The sequence below is a fragment of the Drosophila guanche genome, unplaced genomic scaffold (assembly GCF_900245975.1).
Source record: "Drosophila guanche unplaced genomic scaffold, DGUA_6, whole genome shotgun sequence".
NCBI classification, from domain to species: domain Eukaryota; kingdom Metazoa; phylum Arthropoda; class Insecta; order Diptera; family Drosophilidae; genus Drosophila; species Drosophila guanche.
This window is the reverse complement of record NW_022995750.1, coordinates 6575554-6593248: the sequence shown is the minus strand read 5'-3', so window position 1 is coordinate 6593248 and position 17695 is coordinate 6575554. Positions and strand designations below refer to the sequence as shown.

Below are 17695 nucleotides of genomic sequence, written 5' to 3'. Positions count from 1 at the left end.
ATTTAAGCCAAAACCAACTGTGCAAACGAGATTCCGCTCCACTGCTGCCTGAACTCAATAAATTATAAATTAAATTCCATGAAAAGCAGAATAAATATTACTTGAGCTCCAGCAGGCATCGGCTCGTCTCGCGTTGCGTTGCGTCGTCAAATGTTGCCAACTTCAAAATCAAACACAGTTGTTTCTGCTAGACTTTGTTTTTGCCAAAGGTTCTTCACTGGAAATTTCACGGCAAGGTCCGATGGCCTGTCTCAGAGATGGGATGAATCAGGATTGGGTGTGTTGAAAGATCGTGAAAAAATATTCAAAACTGGACTGGGGTCAATTATGGACTCCATATACTCACCGCCACGATGGCCCCATGGAAAGTTATTTATGTTCTATCAAAGGATAAAACAAATACGAAAATTGTGCGGCAAATATTCGTTTAATAATTATTTATTATTTCCCCAATTATTTGTTGTTTATCTTTGAGACAAAAGAGCACTTTGCATGCGCCTCCTGATGCCAGTTGCCGTGGCATAAGCAATCCACGCACACATTCGTGTTTTTTATCTGTTTTTATCATTGATATTCAATAATGGTTATCGCAGTTTGCTCGCTAATTGGCAACGCACTGAACAGACACGCGCAAATATATCTGGTGGAAGAAAGCCGTCAAAGCATTTAAAGAAACACACAGGAATTTCTTTTAAATATTCCCACATGGTTGTCTGCCATTCAATGCTCCATCGTTGGAGCATCTGTCAATCAATTGATTCAATTTCTAGCAACCAACTTTGGCAGATGGAAAACTTGCACATGTGAGAGCATTTCCTTTGGGTGTGGCAACGGAAATTAGTTTTGTCAATCATCAAATGACACAAACGAACCAGAAAGTGTTGCAGAATATATTCCAGCAAAAGGAATCGAAGTACTTCCTTTGGCAGACATTTTTTTAAACATGGGCGATGCCAAAGCCCCACTGTACTTGCTTGAATCTCCGTCCAGGAATTGTATTAAAATAGCTGAGCAAATTGGCTTTGACTTTGGCTTTGGCTTTGGCTGTGCCATATACTCGTACACGTAAATCAAAGGCGGGCGGTAGTCAAATAATTCTCACTTTGCCAAGTTTGTAGATAACTGCTGTCGACGGGGGAGAGTCGGGGGGGTCGATCTAGGAAGGGGACTGGGGGAGTGTTCGGTTCGTTATGGAATTACAAGTATGGAAGCTAGGAAGCACACACGCGCCTCCGATATCGTCACTAGCCATCGTCTGTGGCCATATACATTTTTAGAGAAATATGTCTCTGAGCTGAGGCATGCGCGAAGCAAAAACAATACACAAACGAATAATATATTCAAGATTCTAAGACTTGCGATGCACGACAATTGAATTTTAATTGAAACTGAAACGAGCAATCAAAAGAATCTAAAACACAAATTTGTATGCAAGAATCGAACTATTGATCGAGGATCCGAGGGATCGACGGATGACGCAGAAGTGTATTTACATACATATTTTTAAACCGATGAAGGATTTCCCTGGAAGATAGTGGGAGGATATTATATAGAGATTATATTCAAGCGGAACCTACCTCTGTAAAACTAGTATACAAATCGGAAAAGGTTTTCTTCTGCTGCGGAATTTCATTTGTGCGATCCAGTGGCTTGGGCGTGGGCTGAAATTTGCCTGCCGAATGTTGACCCATAAGAATGTTAGTCCCCTCTATTAGACCCATGATAATGCCATAAACCAAAGCGCTGCCCATCATACCATTGAGACCTTGCGAAAAGGGGTATCAGAAAATTCCTAAAGCAGAAGAAGGGACAATCAAACCTTGTCTAGCCGCAAGTATCGCTCCAGTGGCCGCTCCACTAATGACCGAGTTCCAGGCATCCTCACGCTTACGGCAGTAGACCAGAGCGCAATCAATGCTACTAAAGGCGGCGGCATACAAAGCAAAGCGGCCACCCACCCGTCCGGAACGAGCGCGTACTGCGGCCATACTCCCTGCCAGACGATAGTCCAGGCCCGACGGGGCATCGCGAAAGCCCTTGATTGCCTGAAAGAACCCACTGGCCAAGGCTCCCATGGTGAAGGCACCGCCGCAGTCCTCCAGCAGGCGAAATGGGCACGGCTCACGTTCCATTTGAAGATTTACTCTCTCGTTTTTTGGCTGAGAGTGCGACAGATACTCGAATGATAGGTACTAGTATATTATGAATAACGAAAGATTGGAAGAGCATAACCTACTTTATGTGGGAGAAATAGTAGTAGAGTAGAGATTACCCTTAACTTTTGACTAAAGTTTGTAGCATCCAAGAGTTTATCAATGCAGCAATTATCCCATGGAAATCGTTTATCCCCCACCAACTCGTGTGTACCTTTCCATGAGAGATTCCTATCAACTAGCACACATTTAGAGAAACACTTTAAGGACAAACCACATCTCGTACTCGAATAGTTCTGTCGAGAGTCGTGACAGTCCCCGTCCCCAGGCATTTAAAGGCTGAATTTGAGTTGAAATCGTTTGTGGAAAAAACATTTAAAAATGCGTCGTTTGCCTTATTCGGGCACCTGGCTGATTGTCAAGATAAACTTTACAAAACGATAACAAAATACGTAATACGAACAGCGCAAAGCGCAAACAAACAAAAACAAGAGGGGGGAAAAAACTACAGCTAAAAACCAAACGAGAACCCAATAAATAAATTGTTATTAGCCGGTTATGGCCACAATTGCGAGCTGAAAAATTTGTAAGTGATAAAGATCGCAACAGATTGCCGCCAATCGGTTGCGATCGGACTATGATATGAATGTTCCCCAATTCATTCTACAACCATTATCTTCTTCCCCTCTCTCTCTCTCTATTCTCTCCGCACCTTGAACCTCGTGACGATTTACAGGAGCAAATCACGTAGCGTGGATCATGGCCTGGCGGCTCCATTTGACTTGGATTCGCTGCGCTCGAAGGTGGAGCAGCGTTTCGAGAGTGTGGACAAGCTATCAAGTGAGTATTTCCATATTTTAGCAATTTAATTTTGATTCTAAATAATTAGTTGAGCTGTTCTTATGTTGTTTATTTATTGTTGTGCATACTTATGTATATATGTACATATGTATATTGATATGACCAATTAGATTCCGATGGATCAAGGGTAGATACATTTGTGCATACTAGATAGATGGATATATAGTTGGCTGTAACAGGATAAGAAGTCAAGAATACGTATTCTTGTATATATATTTTTTAAAAGATTTTATTCCCATTTTGAAACAAATTAAATAAAAATAGAAAAAATGAAATGGTGTGTATGTCCAAGTGCAAACGTTATTGCTCCAAACAGGCTGCAAAGCACCCAGTTTCATGCCAGAAAGCTTTAGTCAGAATGACAATTTTACAGTTTTTTCGCACAGAGCTTTTGTCAGGCAGTATGTACAATGTTAATGTTAACTTGCCAGTTAATTCAATGTTAAAGATAGCGCGCAAAACTATAAATGTCTGCCAAACAACAAAACAATTTCAAAAGAAATAACTTGTAAAAGTTATAATTTATATTCAGAATAAATACATTCCTTCTGATTTTGAAATAAATATTTAAATTTTAAATATTCGCGAACAAGAAAATTAATTTTGCAACATTCCTTATCTGCTTATCAGCAAACGAAGTAGAGTTTGATATAAAAATACCACTTGGGAAATGGCAATACCATTGTTATCAAAATTATTGTTTGACAAATGCTTTCGGGGCAACAAAATCAATTGCTTCGCCTGTATGTGAGTCACTTGCAGGAAAATTTCATACGCATTGGACATGAGGGACATGGGGGAGTACCTACCCATAATTTTATAGCCTTATCAGCTTTGTTGTATCGCAGGGGAAAAGGTTTACGAAACTTGGTGGTAGTCCCTGGAAATGTGTTAGTTTTATTTTCGCACGGGTCGGGAAGGTCTGTTGTTTTTAATGGCCGATCACTAATAGTGCCCCAGAATCCGAGTTTCCGTCTTCCTCCGACAACTTCCAAGGATATAACTTTTCAAGTGAATTAAACACATCAAAAGAACAAAATTTCGTTTGAAAATGCCCAAAACGCAGCAACAGTTCGCGCAACTGTAGGTGTGACCAGTCAGGAACGTCAGAGATCCCATCACTAGCAAATTGATGCGCAAAAGTAGAAAAATAATTAACTGGCGATGCTGGAAATGGTTGAAATATATTGGCACCTGCCGAGCAATGAGTTTGTCGTTATCTACCTGTTCCGGCAACAAACGCCGCCCACCGGTGTCGTGTACTCGCACCTGCGTCCCGATAGCGCGGCATTTGAGGTGTTTGAGCAGCAGCCGAAGCCACCCATCGTCAGCATTCCACCAAGTAAACAACAACTGAAATTAAGCGCGAATGTGACTGTGCCTATTTGTATACAAGTTTTATTAATGATTTTCATTGTTTTTCTTTTTCGCAGGGCAAAAGTCTTCATTGCCCACCATACCCACCATTTCCTATACCGTGGGCAATCGCGATACATTGACCTCGGTGGCGGCCCGCTTTGATACGACCCCTTCGGAGCTGACGCACCTGAACCGATTGAACAGCTCCTTCATCTATCCGGGACAGCAGCTGCTGGTGCCCGACAAGAGTGCCAAAGATGATGCCTCCAGCAGCTCCACCAACGAGGGCGCCGACGGCGGTGGCAGCCTCTCGGGCAAGTCCAGTCCCATTGAGCGCAAGCTGTCCGGCGACGAGAGCCGGGAAAGAGGTAAGCGAGGTCGCGCTGGAAATGGTGCAATTGGTGCGATGAATAGTGAAGTCTGCATTTTGCCGCCTGCATTTTTAGTTTTGCTTTGCATGCATCAACAACAACACCAACATGTGTGTAACAAAATTTGAAAATAGCGACAAAGTGGCGCTGGCTGGGTAGCACTGTTCCGAGTCATATGTTCGGCAACGTGCGGTATTTTTTTTAAATAGGAAGGTATATTACGGTATATTTCCGAGGGGCAGATGATATTTTCTCGATAATACCGCGCTCAACGGACTTATTTTTTCGAATTTTTGCATTTTAGCATGAATTTTTATTGTAAACAATCCAGCAAAGGAAAGTCATGAAAACAGTCTATTGGAGATTTCAGTAAAGAATCGAATAAAATTATAGTTTTAGGGCTCAGAGGCTTAACCTGATGGTAATATTAAATGGAATAGAAAAATCTAGTAATATGATGGGACAAACGGTATATCTGATATCGAAACTTCCATACGATAGATAGCAGCATTATTCCCCAACATTTTTCATGGAATAAGCAACATTTAGTACCCTTGGAGGGAAGAATGTCCTCGAATAGAGAAAATGCTGGAAAACTTTGGCTCTAATCAATGAAAAAAACAATTAAATCTGCGTTGGAGAGATATCTCAACACATTTTGTATAATATAGAAACATTGAGACAATATTATGTGTAAGAGCAGCTTTGAAAAATAAATTTTAATATTAAATAATGGAAACAGGGTACACAAAGACTCATACTACACATACACAAAATATTCTAAAAACGTAACGTTTATTTATATCGTTTTTTTTCGAGACCTTTCAGCTAAATCGTTATTTTTGTAAACACTCCAATAAAAGAGTCAAGTAGAGTAAGCCAATCTTGTGGCGAATGTATTGTACAATCGTAGAAAATTGTAGTTCCACGGCTGAGAGTCTTAGTTTAATGGCAATATTAAACAGAATATTAAAACCGAGTAAATATGCCATGACCGAGACCGATTAACCTTCTGTTCACCAATGGGTGTTTAAGTGAAAACTAAGAACTGAATGAAACTTAAAGATTTTTAACGCAGTTTATCGGAATGAAACGGTTCCCATTCGAATTTATTCGTAAACAGGTCACAATAAACATTTACAAGCAGTTTTATTTCGCCAATTTGGACAAAGTGCTTAGCTATTTAAAAGGCGGGCGTTCAGCGGGTTAAATTTGAACAGTCACCTGGAAGCGTTTGAGCCATGAGCCATACAAAACAAAAAATTATATCTTATCAATAAACAATTGAACATCTGACCAACAAGGGCCACGCGAGGCGATCGGCAAAACAAACCACGTTGAAAAGTGCAACAGGACGGAGTAGCTAACCGAGCAAGCGGCGACAATCAGCATGCACACGGCTGTCTTCTGGCGGAATGGAGGTTCTTGTTGCTTTCATTGTTGATTTTTTTTATTGTTGTCATTTCAAATTGGTGGAAAAAGTGCTAATTATTGGTTTGACAATGGCCGCTGCTGCTGCGAAAGTGCATGTGAGCAGGCTCTTGCCCGGAGGTCACGTAACCCGGCGACCGACCGCTGGAACCTGGTCCCGCGTGGAATGCTAATTTTGTGGCGCAGTTCATCGAACATTTGGTGGTGTCGCAGTAGTAGAAATGGGCGTCACAAGGCGCTGGGGAGATTTACTTTAAACTAGGCAATATATCAACTGTTCGCCCCCCTGGCACAGGCACAACCAACAACCACAGGCCATCGCCCAACGCTATCTAATCGGACGACTGATAAAAATCACAGTAGTTGCGCTGCCACCGAAAATCACCTGTGCACCGAATCCCATCCAAGCAAGCAGCCCAACCTCTAACCACGAGTCTTTAATGTTCTTCCTTGCAGACATACTGGAGGGCCTGCGCCCCGGATCCCCCAAACCGGGACACATTGAGCGCGTGTCCGGCAACAGCCAGGCCGAGGAGGAGGCCAACAAGAGCGATGATCCAGTCATTACGCAACGCTTCCTCAAGATCAACGTTCGTCACATCACCGACGGCCAGGGCGTTGTGGGCGGCGTTCTTCTGGTCACCCCCAATGCCGTAATGTTCGATCCGAATGTCAGTGATCCGCTGGTGATCGAACACCAGGCGGAGAGCTACGGGGTGATTGCTCCCATGGATCTGGTGGTGAATGCGGCCATTTTCCATGACATTGCGCACATGCGTGTGGTGGGTGGTGCCGGGCCCAGTGTTGCTGCCGGCAGCTGCGAGGCGGAGAAGCCAGAGATCTATTATCCCAAACCAGTATTAGTCGAGGAGGACTCCAAGGAGTTGTCCGAGCAGCAGCCGCTGATAGGCGACGATGCCGATGCCAGCAAGGAGCGTCTAGAGGGTGAGTCTTGGCCGAAAGCCCCTTTCCTGTTGCTGTTTGCTAATTGGATGCACCTTCGATTTGTAGCTGAAATTGGTTCGTTGGAGATAACCGATGACCAGGAGTCACTATGCTCCAGCACTGGACGCGATGGCGATGCCTTCCCCAAGGCCTTCGAACGTGAACGTATTGAGGTGAGTCATTCTCCCCCGCCCTTATTCAAAATTCCTCTAAACAAGTCAAATTTCTAGGACTCGTCGTTGGAAGCCAAAGATAGCGCTAAGACTGACGCTGAGGATGAGGATAAGAAAACCGGCCTGGGCCTGACAGACACTCGCACCACCCTGGAGGAGAGACGCAAGAGTCTGTTGGATCATCATTGGGCTATTCCGAGCAAAGACCGGTTAGTGTTTACTCAGCTGTGGCTCTCCACCCACATCGTCCACTGTTCCACTCTCGCTGTGTGAACAACTGCACTGCACTGTGCACACAGCCTTTTTGTTATTTACATTAATATTTGTTATGCTTTCTGTGACTCCTCTTAGGCGTATCACATGCCCGAGATAGATTCATTGTTGCTGCAGATGTAATTTTCTTAGTCATTTGTCCGTTTAAATATTGTTTCGTGGCCTGAATTCGGTGGATATGATGTCCATAACAATTACACCATAACTTTTTCATTCTAAATGGGCCGCAGAAACTTTTACCACAATTGTAAAAAACATTTAAACTCAAAAGAAATGGCATTTATATATAGAGCGAATACGTTTGCAATTTACTGACAATAGTCCATCAGATATCTAAGCCTATCTCCCAAATATAATTTGCTTGCTATTATTTGATACCAAAACTCGATTAAATCAGTCAGTAATTAAATATTTAATCAAATGCCCCACATATTTTAGACTCCGCCTAATCTTTGGCCTGCCAAAGAAAACTTCTTCTTTTTGTTGCTGTTTTATATGCTTGTTAATAACTTTCTGTTTGTATTTTTGTGTTTTTATTTTCATATTATCGACCCACGCCACGCCTCAAACCTAATCATAAACGCAATTTTGTTATCAATTTAAATGCTTTACACAACAAATGAAAAACCGCACACATCACACACCCACATTTACACACGCGCAAACTCGAAACACACACAACACCAACCACATCTCTGTGTGTGTGTTTGCACGAACAAATTACTCAGCTATTGTTTGTCTAATTCCCGAAGATCATCGGAAGACGAGGCCGACAACGAGTCCAACATCACTGTGGATAGCGGTGCCCGCAGCCAGGATCCCCTCTCGGCCGCCAGCTCTGTAAGTGGTGTACCACACAGCAGAATAACCCTAGCGGGAGCTGCCCCTGGCACTGCTTCTGGAGCAGCAGCAGCAGCTATGTCTGGGGGACAGTTGCCGGGCACCGGCATGATGCCACCACCATCGGGCATTGATCTGGAGCACCTGGAGCAGCTGTCGAAGCAGTCATGCTATGACTCGGGCATCGACATTAGGGAGCCCGTGCCCAGCGTACAGCCGATACCAAAGAAAACCGTTTACAGCGACGCTGACATTGTCCTCAGCTCGGACTGGGTACCACCGAAAAATATTGTGCCGACGCACTTTAGCGAGTCGCCGCCACGCAGCACCATTCTGGGACAGAGCCTAGACGCTGGTGCCGGTGCTGGTGGGGCGCGCAAGAAGACCTCCAGCGTGAGCTTCAGTGTGGACGATGAGGCCGCACAGCAGGCCCAAGTGCAGGCACAGGTGGCGGCCACTCTAGCCAGTGACAAGCAGTCGGAGAAGAAGAACAAGGTAACGGTTGATCAGTCAATGGATCATTAATCCCTGATACTAATTCGAATTTATTACTTTATAGATGCTGAAACGCCTCTCGTACCCACTCACCTGGGTGGAGGGCCTCACCGGCGAAGGCGGAGCTGTGCCAGCCCCTGGCAGCGGCACCGGCAGCCTCAACAAGTCGGCGGACACTGATTCGGCGCCCAACACGGGTGACTCCAATCAGAGTGTCTTTTCGAAAGTATTCTCAAGGTGCGCATTCCCCAGCAAACATTTGCAAACCATCTATCGATCTCTTGACTATAATTGGTGCCAACAAATTTTGTTTATTTCGTTTCGAAAACTGAAAAAAAAAACTTTACATTCTCAAAAACCAAAATGCTTACCTTCGTTTTATGCGGATCGGCTGCTTTGCTATATAAACTGAAACACACAACATATCATAACATAACATAACCTGACACGCTCATGCAACACTGAACACGCAACAATTTTACACTTCCAATTCGACACACACCTGCACACGCTCACACACAACGTACAGCTCGCCCATAACTCTGGTCTCAGAGCTGGGCGGGAATCTGTTTTCGAAAACACCGTCCGAAGACTCTGGTGGCTCGCCAGTGCCGCCATTGACTCCGCATTCGACACATTCCGAGGGTCATATGACCTATGGGTAAGGAAGGATTTTGGATCCCCGATGTTGTCGTTGTCGTTGTTGCTGTTGCTATTGCTCTTGCTATTGTTGTTGAATCTTGATGTTGTAGTGGTTCACCTAAGAAAAAGAATAAGAAACCAAAGAAATTCTTCTTTGTTCCAATGAGCACATTCTCGTTTAATTTTTCTTTTTGTTGCTTTCGATTCATCATCCAAGAATCATCCAATGATGCATTTAATCAGTTCCAAGTGTACATTTGAATCATCTTATCATTACTCTCCGATTTTATGTACTTTATATTTAAACTAATGGTCATCTATCGCTACCGCCCGTAGACGTTCCTCAATTGGTACCTTTATACGTCCGCATTCGTCGGAGGGAACATCGTCCAGCACCAAACTGAAGGAGGCCAAGCAGGCGCCCAAGCTGGATTATCGTTCCATGGTCTCGATGGATGACAAACCCGAACTATTTATCAGTGTGGACAGTAAGCGAAATGCTTTTATCACAGTTGAATCTTCAACTTAAATTTGCTGTATTTTAACTTAGAACTTATCCCACGTCCGGCAAGAGCCTGTCTTGACCCACCTTTGTATTTGCGCCTGCGCATGGGCAAGCCCATTGGCAAGGCCATACCGCTGCCAACCTCTGTCATGTCCTACGGCAAGAACAAGTTGCGCGCCGAGTATTGGTTCAGTGTGCCCAAAAATCGGTATGTCAACAACAAATATAAAATGCACGCTCGATAATGTTTTAACATTTTATTTCATTGTATGTTTAGCGTTGATGAGCTCTATCGCTTCATAAACACCTGGGTGAAACACCTGTACGGTGAGCTGGACGAAGAGCAAATCAAGGCGCGTGGCTTTGAGCTGATCCAGGAGGACACCGAGTGGACAAAGAGCGGCACCACCAAGGCTGGCCAAGGCGGCGGCAGTCAGGATGGCGAGGAGATCAGCGACCTCACCCGCGAGTCCTGGGAGGTAAGTCCACCTTTTATCTATAGAAAATCCCCCAAGCCTCTGGCCAGGAACGACCCTCTCTTTCCTCTTGTATCTTACTCTATCGTTTAACTCTTTGCTCCTCTGAGTTCTTCCTCTCGAATCGTTCTATTTTTTCAAAGAGCTATCAAATCTCTGCTCCTTTAGGTTATGCCTCAGATCAAAATTAACGATTAATCATTGAAAATTTATGCAAAATATCTTCTAATATATAATATAATAGTATTTAAATCATACAATATAAATCTTGTAAATCTTGTTTACATTTTTTCCCCCACGTGCATTGTATGTACATGCGTTTTCTTCTACTTTTCTCTCATGTTTTTTTCTTCTTCCTTTTTCGTGTCTCTTTTTCCTTTATTGATTTGCCTTGCCTTTGATTTGATCGAAATGAAATCGAAACCATCGACCATGGGCTCCCAAAACTATAAAACTATAAACCAATATACTGCATTCTATTATTATGAAATGACAACTACTGTGATTTACTTTACATACATTTATATATATGACATGATATTATTTAACCTCTGTTGAACTACAAACAGCTTATAAAGGCACCGTTCGCCAAGACCTACAAGATCATTAAAACGGCTTCCCATGCCGCATCGCATGACTTGGAAATGTTGGGCGGCGAGGTTAGGAAAAATCAATCCTTTAATACGAACTCTTCACCTACAAAAAAAAACAAAAAACCTTACTGTGTTGTCCGCACCAAAAACTTAAACTTAAACTTAAAACCAAAACAAAAAAAAATACTACAAAAAATAACAAAAAGAAAAATCGTTTTTGGAACTTGTGTGAAAATGTTGAATTTTTGCATATTTTGCGATTTAGTTTATGTTTTTGTGTATATTTATATTTGTTGATTTTCCAATATGCTCGCTGGTCTTTTTAGTTTCTGTTAATTCGTAGTTTTCAAAGCACCATTTGCACTCGTATTTCTGGTTCTGTTTGTGTACCACCTACCCAACCCACCGAAAAACCACAGAAAACTAGAAAAGAAAAGGATTTACCCTTGGAGAAACGTTTTCTTTGGCACCACTCTTTTTTCCAGCACTTGTTTTGTGGCACTGTCGCACAAAAGTCTCAAATTTCCACACTCCCCAAGCATTGGTTCCATTATCCCACTCCAAGTATTATATATTATGTAAATCTGTATATCTTATAAGACATTGGCTCATCTATCCCTCTCTCAAGCGAGTATTTCAAATTCATTCTGTATCGATGCATTTGTTTTTTGTTTTATTTAAAAGATTGGCCTCGTACTTTATTCTCTTTGTTCTCGAAATTTCAAACATTTTCATTGCATTCAAAAATAGTATACAAATCAATTGATGAAAACGATTTAAGGACAACAATGTGTGGGTTTGAGAAAACATAAAATTAAGTTTGGGAGGAATAAAAGGACAGTTAGACTACGAGAAATGTTACTAATTGTTCAACTAGTTATTAGTCCAAGATCAATTAGTAAACTAGTTTGCAAACGCAACAGAATTTATTTAACAATTAAATTAAACAATTAGTTTAAACCCTTACCAGATAATAAAAGTGCTTAATTACCATCCTATTCACTGCGAATGAAATTCTCGTACCTCGTATCACTTGATACTGAAATTGAGTTCATGAACCTCCCCGACACTTTGATGGCTTCAAAACCCAGAGAGGTGTCACTTTGGTGCTTGATCATTACAGAAACAGAAACAGACACGCCGCATTACCTAACCTAGCCTAACAGCAAACGTAACCCATTTACATGCGTAATATATACGATACTATTGTGTCTATCTACAACCACAGGCAATAGTCCAACAGTCGTAGTGGAGCTCCAGTTCCAGTCGCCCTCCCCCCTGTTGATATTCTCTTAACCACATTCTTCGTTTAGCAATACAAAGACTCCAAATTGATATGCTAATTACGAGTAGATTTGGATTCAACTTCGATTCAAGTTCCATTTCGCAATGCTTTCGCACTTTAAGAGGCCAGGTCTCAAGCATTTATATTTATACACATTTTTACAACAATTAGCGCCTTTTGTGCATTATCATTCGTGGTAGGGGTCTGGCATGGCATTTATTTGCGCAATCTTTGTGGACACGTTTTCTCATCTCCATCCCATCCCATAAGCGTGCCATATCCAAACTGAAACATCACGATCAATGGATGAGTGAGTAATTTGTGTCTGGCAAAGCCATCAAAAGTTCAATAGAGATGGCAAAAGTAATAGATCGAAGCGATATTCCCTTGCGAGAGGGGAACCTTGAGTGCTGCCATTACTTTCCTGGTACTGATACGGTTTTCTGGTTTGTTCTTATCGGTTTGGGTTGAAGCTCAGGCTTTATTCTCCCACTCCTCTCCCCATTATCAGCTTCCCAGGCAATGTGGCGGCGCATCAGCAAATTGTTTCCTCATTAGCCGCCTGGCGCATCAAAACATCTATAATTATAACTATTAAAAAAAGAGGGATCAGTGTATTATATTATGGAAGCACAATGCTATCAATAGAATCTTGAAGGAGGTTATCTCTCTCGATAGTGGAATCTAACGAATCAACCATCAATAGACATCATTAGACGATGATTGCTTCCTTAGCCCCAAGCAGTGCAAAGATCTTCAAAATGGAGACCTCAAAGAGGCAACTCGAAAAGGCATAACGGAGCCAGCAATCGCTATTTAATTGATGTTCGACTAGGTGATCCGTAGATGACCAATAGCTCCGATAATGCACAGCAATTGCGTAATTTCTGGGCTTATCGTCGAAGAGTGCCGAAAATAAATGAGGTTTCTGGATTATCTATAGGTGAAACAATAAGTAATATGTAGCCAAAAAAAACACAGATTGGCGGCAATCTCAGCTGCATTTAAGCCCCACAAGTGTGCCAGATATTTATCTTATATTGATATGTTGGGCTTGATTTCATCATTAAATGTTATTCGATATTTGCATATCGCTTATTCATTTGACAAGCAAACTGTTGGCGGTTGATTAAACGAGCAGCTGCTAGATAATTGGTTTATTTATTTAGCTTTTAGTTAGATATGATGTATAGTCAGATCTTGTGTAGGTTCTCTGACGGCAAAAGGAATGCTGTATGCATAATAACTGTTGAGAATTCCCATAATTATACTTCCTAAACTAGTTCTTCACAAATCAGAACACGAAATGATTATTTGTCAGTCACTTAAGCGGACCATTGTTTGACTTAAATGAAATATGAATGAATAACTAAGGCAAAAGATGTTAAGAGATGTGCTCTCAACTTCATCGTCATTATAAAATTACACAAAACCTGTTTGGAATAGTTATTTTTACTGTGGACTACTTATGCCACAGAGAGAGCGCGTGCCGTGAGCATGAAATGTTTATATTTCTCGAGAGAGGCGAGTATTTTGTTTGTTTGTGCAGTTATTATTTGCATAGACTTAATTAACAAATTTAAGTACACTTTCCGTTCTAATTCAGTTCTAACTGAAATCGGATTGGGCTTTAATTAAGCCGCCCAGCTGCCTCTTTAGAGCCTAACTATATTCTAATTAAATACAAATTTAACTCCAGCTTATAGCGATTGTCATTTAGCCGGTTTCTGTTTTTTTGTTGCTGACTGCTCCGTTGATTGGGTAGCATCATCATCATCATAGCCTATCTTTCTTACTTTTAAGCAAAATCCGGTTTCGTTAGGTGTATAAAAATAGCAGAATAAACCGAAATAAAAGCAAAGTGATGCGCTTTATTTTAAAGCTTTGCCTCTATTTATTTTGTTCTGCTGTTGCCTAAATGCTCAATTAGCCGAGGAGGATCCAACGCCCCACTGTAGCCCCTGCCACAGCTGAGAAACGGTAGTCCCCAAGTCACACCCCCCACACCGATGAATCGGTTGATACTCAACTTTGCCTTCCAATTGTTCACATATGTATCTATATGTTTACTATATATAGAGCTGTATATTGTATTGGATATTGTACTTGTCCGATCAATTGGTTTCAATGAATTTTTGCAAACAAACAGAGACATCGATGCTGAGGAGACAGCCTTTTCAATTTGAATGCGAATATCACTCTCTATCTGACTCGAACGAGTGCTCTCTGCTCAATTTTAAATGCACTTCTTATATTAAATTGCGCATTTCGTTAATGGATCGCCCCATAAACACTTGTTTAGTGTCTCCATAATGTGGTAGGTACATACATTTGCGGAGACTTCAAGAAATGGGAGCGGTAAGAGCTTGTTTTTCATACTATAGCATTACTTGAAGACCCTCTCATATTCCTTACTCATGAGAAGTGGTGACGCCTGTTCGGGGTTGTGTGGGGTGCGGCCTTGTACGAGTATGCATAATTAACAGATGTTGAGGTGTTTTTCATAAGTTATTAGTCAAGGTATTTTCGGGGCAAGGGAATGTAAATTTAGTTGAATACTTAAAGAGTTACATACATGTTTCATATTATATTTAAATAATTTACTTATGGATACGAATTATATATAAATTATATACTCCTCAATGGCAGAGAATGATTCTTCAATCTAATTCAATCTGCTGTAGGGTTTTAATGACATTGATAAGGAGCTTTCTTCATTCATTTAGTACACCCACAGTTTTCTAAAAACTTGTTAAAATCCAATTCCCATTTCCTGGAATGCAAATATGTATACAAAAATGTGTACAGTATATACATATCTATATAAATTCGCTAAAAATGGTTCGTTTAAAAATGGACAAGATAAACAGTGGCGCTCATACACATAACGGCAATGAATATAGACGGTGTTTAATCAATTGATTACCATGGCATTTAATATGTTTGCATAGCTGTAAATCAAAACAGCAAAGACAAACAATCCACAAGCACTTACTAAAGAGAGAGCCGCACGTAAAGAAGTCCCTCTCATCAAGTGGAGTCACATTGAAGGGGCAGGGAAAGAGAGGGCCCAAACGCAGCCGCATATAAAATTCGTTTAAGACACACTGGTGGTCTGTAAAATAGTCAAAGTGCAGTGGAGTGCCGAAAGAGCAAAGAGCAGCGATAAAAAGACACTGGTGGTGGAAATATTAGCGGCATAGATCTACTCCTCCCCCATTATTGATCGAATTTCATGTCCATTCAACAGAATTATACTGTTACACTGGCAGCTAACATTTATTCTTGCAAAAAGCATGTGCATCAAACACAGACGTTCCAAAATATTAGCACACCCTTCCAATGGCACTGGTGGCAACAAAATTAAATTTTGGCTGCACAAGACAATGCATTGTTCGGACACTGTCAATCCAATTCTCCATGCACTGTGCTGGCACACCAATTGCCATTGCACCACACTGGCGGCATACAATATTCAATCAAGTCACGCAGCCTCTCCCACAGTCGTGTCGTCATAGACGAGCTATCAGACAGCAGCAGCAGCAGCAGCAGCAGCAGAGAAACAGCAACAACGTCGTACGCCGCAGTCGTAGCTGAGCCACGTTTTGCTGATGCTGATATGGTTTTTACTGTTGTTATTGGGACTGCTGTCGCTGCTGGTGGGGACGACGACGACGGCTCCAACGTATGTTTTGTGTTTTAGTTTTCGCAAAACGTTCAAGCCGCACAGTCACGTCTCACCCTCTCTGTTTCTCTCTGTCACTCTCTCCGCGTTAGATCCGCGATCTCCGCTTCAGATAGCGTTTTCCAAAAATGTGACTTTTGTGCCAATTATAGAAATTATTAGATCTGGCAGATCTTGCAGTTGTTCAAATATTATATTTTTGGGTTTTCCGACCCGTCTTCGGTCGTCGTTCTTCGGTCATCTGCATCAGTATTGCTCGAGAGCGAAAAGCGTGTCCAAAATTAGCAACGCCTGAGAGCAGAGGAGAAAAGAAAGGAAATAAACGAAGAGAAACTGAAAAATAAAAAACAAATCTTTGCGTCTGCAGTCGCTGCTGCCGCGGGCAGAGAACGTTGCCAAAATGAGCGCCAAAGCCATGAAAATCTCAAAAATAGCTAAATACATTAAGAAAAGGGTAAATATGAAAATGAGGAAAACATGTACAACCACAAACCACAAAACTATATTAGTCTCCTCCCTATTTCTGTTCGGGGTGAAAGTCTGATGAAAGTGCACAACAAAAATCAAGATTAAATATAATTTGAATTTCAAAATGCATCTCATTTCGTAAGCCGATCGTGTCTCAGACCGAATACCAAAATTATTCAATGCCTTGGCCATAAACAGTGGGACAGCGCGCACCTTATAAAGGGTCTCCACCCCACCAAGACAGAAATTGAAATTTTGGCAACTGCCCCAAAATGTCCAGCACGAATGATGATGATAATGATCGTGTAAATGTTTTTCAGATAAAAATGGTTTCCATAAAGATATATTTAGATTGCATTGTGATCCCTTTTGAAGAGGGTCTTTAAGATAAAGATCGAACTCTAATGTTTCATATAAAGATACTATATATAGAGATCCCATGCTGATCCTCTGCAGGGTGTTGATCCAACATTATGATAATAGACATTACCATTATCCATTATGATGAATGAAATGAAAATAATGAATAATGAAAAGTATTTAGTACTCATTATGATCCTTTCCCTTCTGTGCGTGCTTGTAATTTCCCTTATGAATAATATAATATATTGTAGTCCATTTAAATGCTTAGTAAAATTGCTTAAAATTGCTTTAAATGGCAAGTCGCCGAGCAATCATTTTAAGTACAAAACCTGGAAACGTTCTGTGACTCTTTTTGGCAAAGATTTCTTGGGCTCTGAATCATTTTCTTGAAGGGAACTCACGGGAGAAGAAACCCAAGGATATTGTAAGGAAAATACATAAAACTAAACACAAATCAAAGTAAAACTTTTTCGCTTTTTATATCTTATCGTTTGTGGCAAAAAATCTTGTAGAGAAAACATTCAACTGTTTTCTTTTGTTTGTTTTTCTCTGAAAGAGAGTTGTTCAAACTTCTGCCCTTGTGGAGAACATAACCCAGTTATCAGTCAGACCCTCTCTCAAATCTTTCCCATCAATTCAATCACTTATTTTGCGTCTCCTCTTATCTTTCACTCTCCATCAAGTCAAGTGTGTACCATCTTCTGGGAGAAATCTGATTGAAAATAAGAGAAATCATAGTCGCACAAGATACAAAAATTCCCTGGAAACCGTAATGAC

The 17695-nt window shown here is 41.4% G+C and overlaps 2 protein-coding genes across 24 annotated transcripts in view; one reads left to right on the top strand and one right to left on the bottom strand.

The window, feature by feature from the left end:
• LOC117586537 (TLD domain-containing protein 2) overlaps positions 1–17695 on the top strand; it is a 67891-nt gene that overhangs the window by 37938 nt on the left and 12258 nt on the right. For 4 of the 23 annotated variants that reach the window (XM_034276681.1, XM_034276672.1, XM_034276670.1 and 1 more), the window contains 12 exons: positions 2890–2993; positions 4448–4741; positions 6632–7120; positions 7187–7293; positions 7351–7502; positions 8295–8901; positions 8966–9138; positions 9431–9562; positions 9880–10031; positions 10094–10256; positions 10326–10527; positions 11094–11183. In XM_034276681.1, coding sequence (XP_034132572.1) covers positions 2890–2993; positions 4448–4741; positions 6632–7120; positions 7187–7293; positions 7351–7502; positions 8295–8901; positions 8966–9138; positions 9431–9562; positions 9880–10031; positions 10094–10256; positions 10326–10527; positions 11094–11183 — 2665 coding nt within the window. Of the gene's footprint in view, positions 1–2889; positions 2994–4447; positions 4742–6020; positions 6166–6631; positions 7121–7186; positions 7294–7350; positions 7503–8294; positions 8902–8965; positions 9139–9430; positions 9563–9879; positions 10032–10093; positions 10257–10325; positions 10528–11093; positions 11184–16110; positions 16542–17695 lie in introns of those variants that run through there. The other 19 variants (XM_034276686.1, XM_034276680.1, XM_034276678.1 and 16 more) reach the window with 13 other exon arrangements.
• On the bottom strand, positions 1356–2174 carry LOC117586556 (probable mitochondrial import inner membrane translocase subunit Tim17 1). The gene is made up of 3 exons (XM_034276719.1): positions 1820–2174; positions 1578–1765; positions 1356–1524 (listed from the first exon to the last, which is right to left on the bottom strand). Exons 1-3 carry the CDS (start codon positions 2130–2132, stop codon positions 1504–1506), a joined length of 522 nt encoding a protein of 173 aa, XP_034132610.1. The 5' UTR covers positions 2133–2174; the 3' UTR covers positions 1356–1503.

Bases quoted from the DNA above. Each gene is read 5' to 3' on its own strand.
- LOC117586556 (XM_034276719.1), bottom strand. From the start codon at position 2,132: ATGGAACGTGAGCCGTGCCCATTTCGCCTGCTGGAGGACTGCGGCGGT. The intron at 1,766-1,819 runs GTTTGATTGTCC...CCTTTTCGCAAG, and splicing joins GATACTTGCGGCTAGACAAG to GTCTCAATGGTATGATGGGC. The intron at 1,525-1,577 runs GTAGGTTCCGCT...ACTATCTTCCAG, and splicing joins TGTATACTAGTTTTACAGAG to GGAAATCCTTCATCGGTTTA.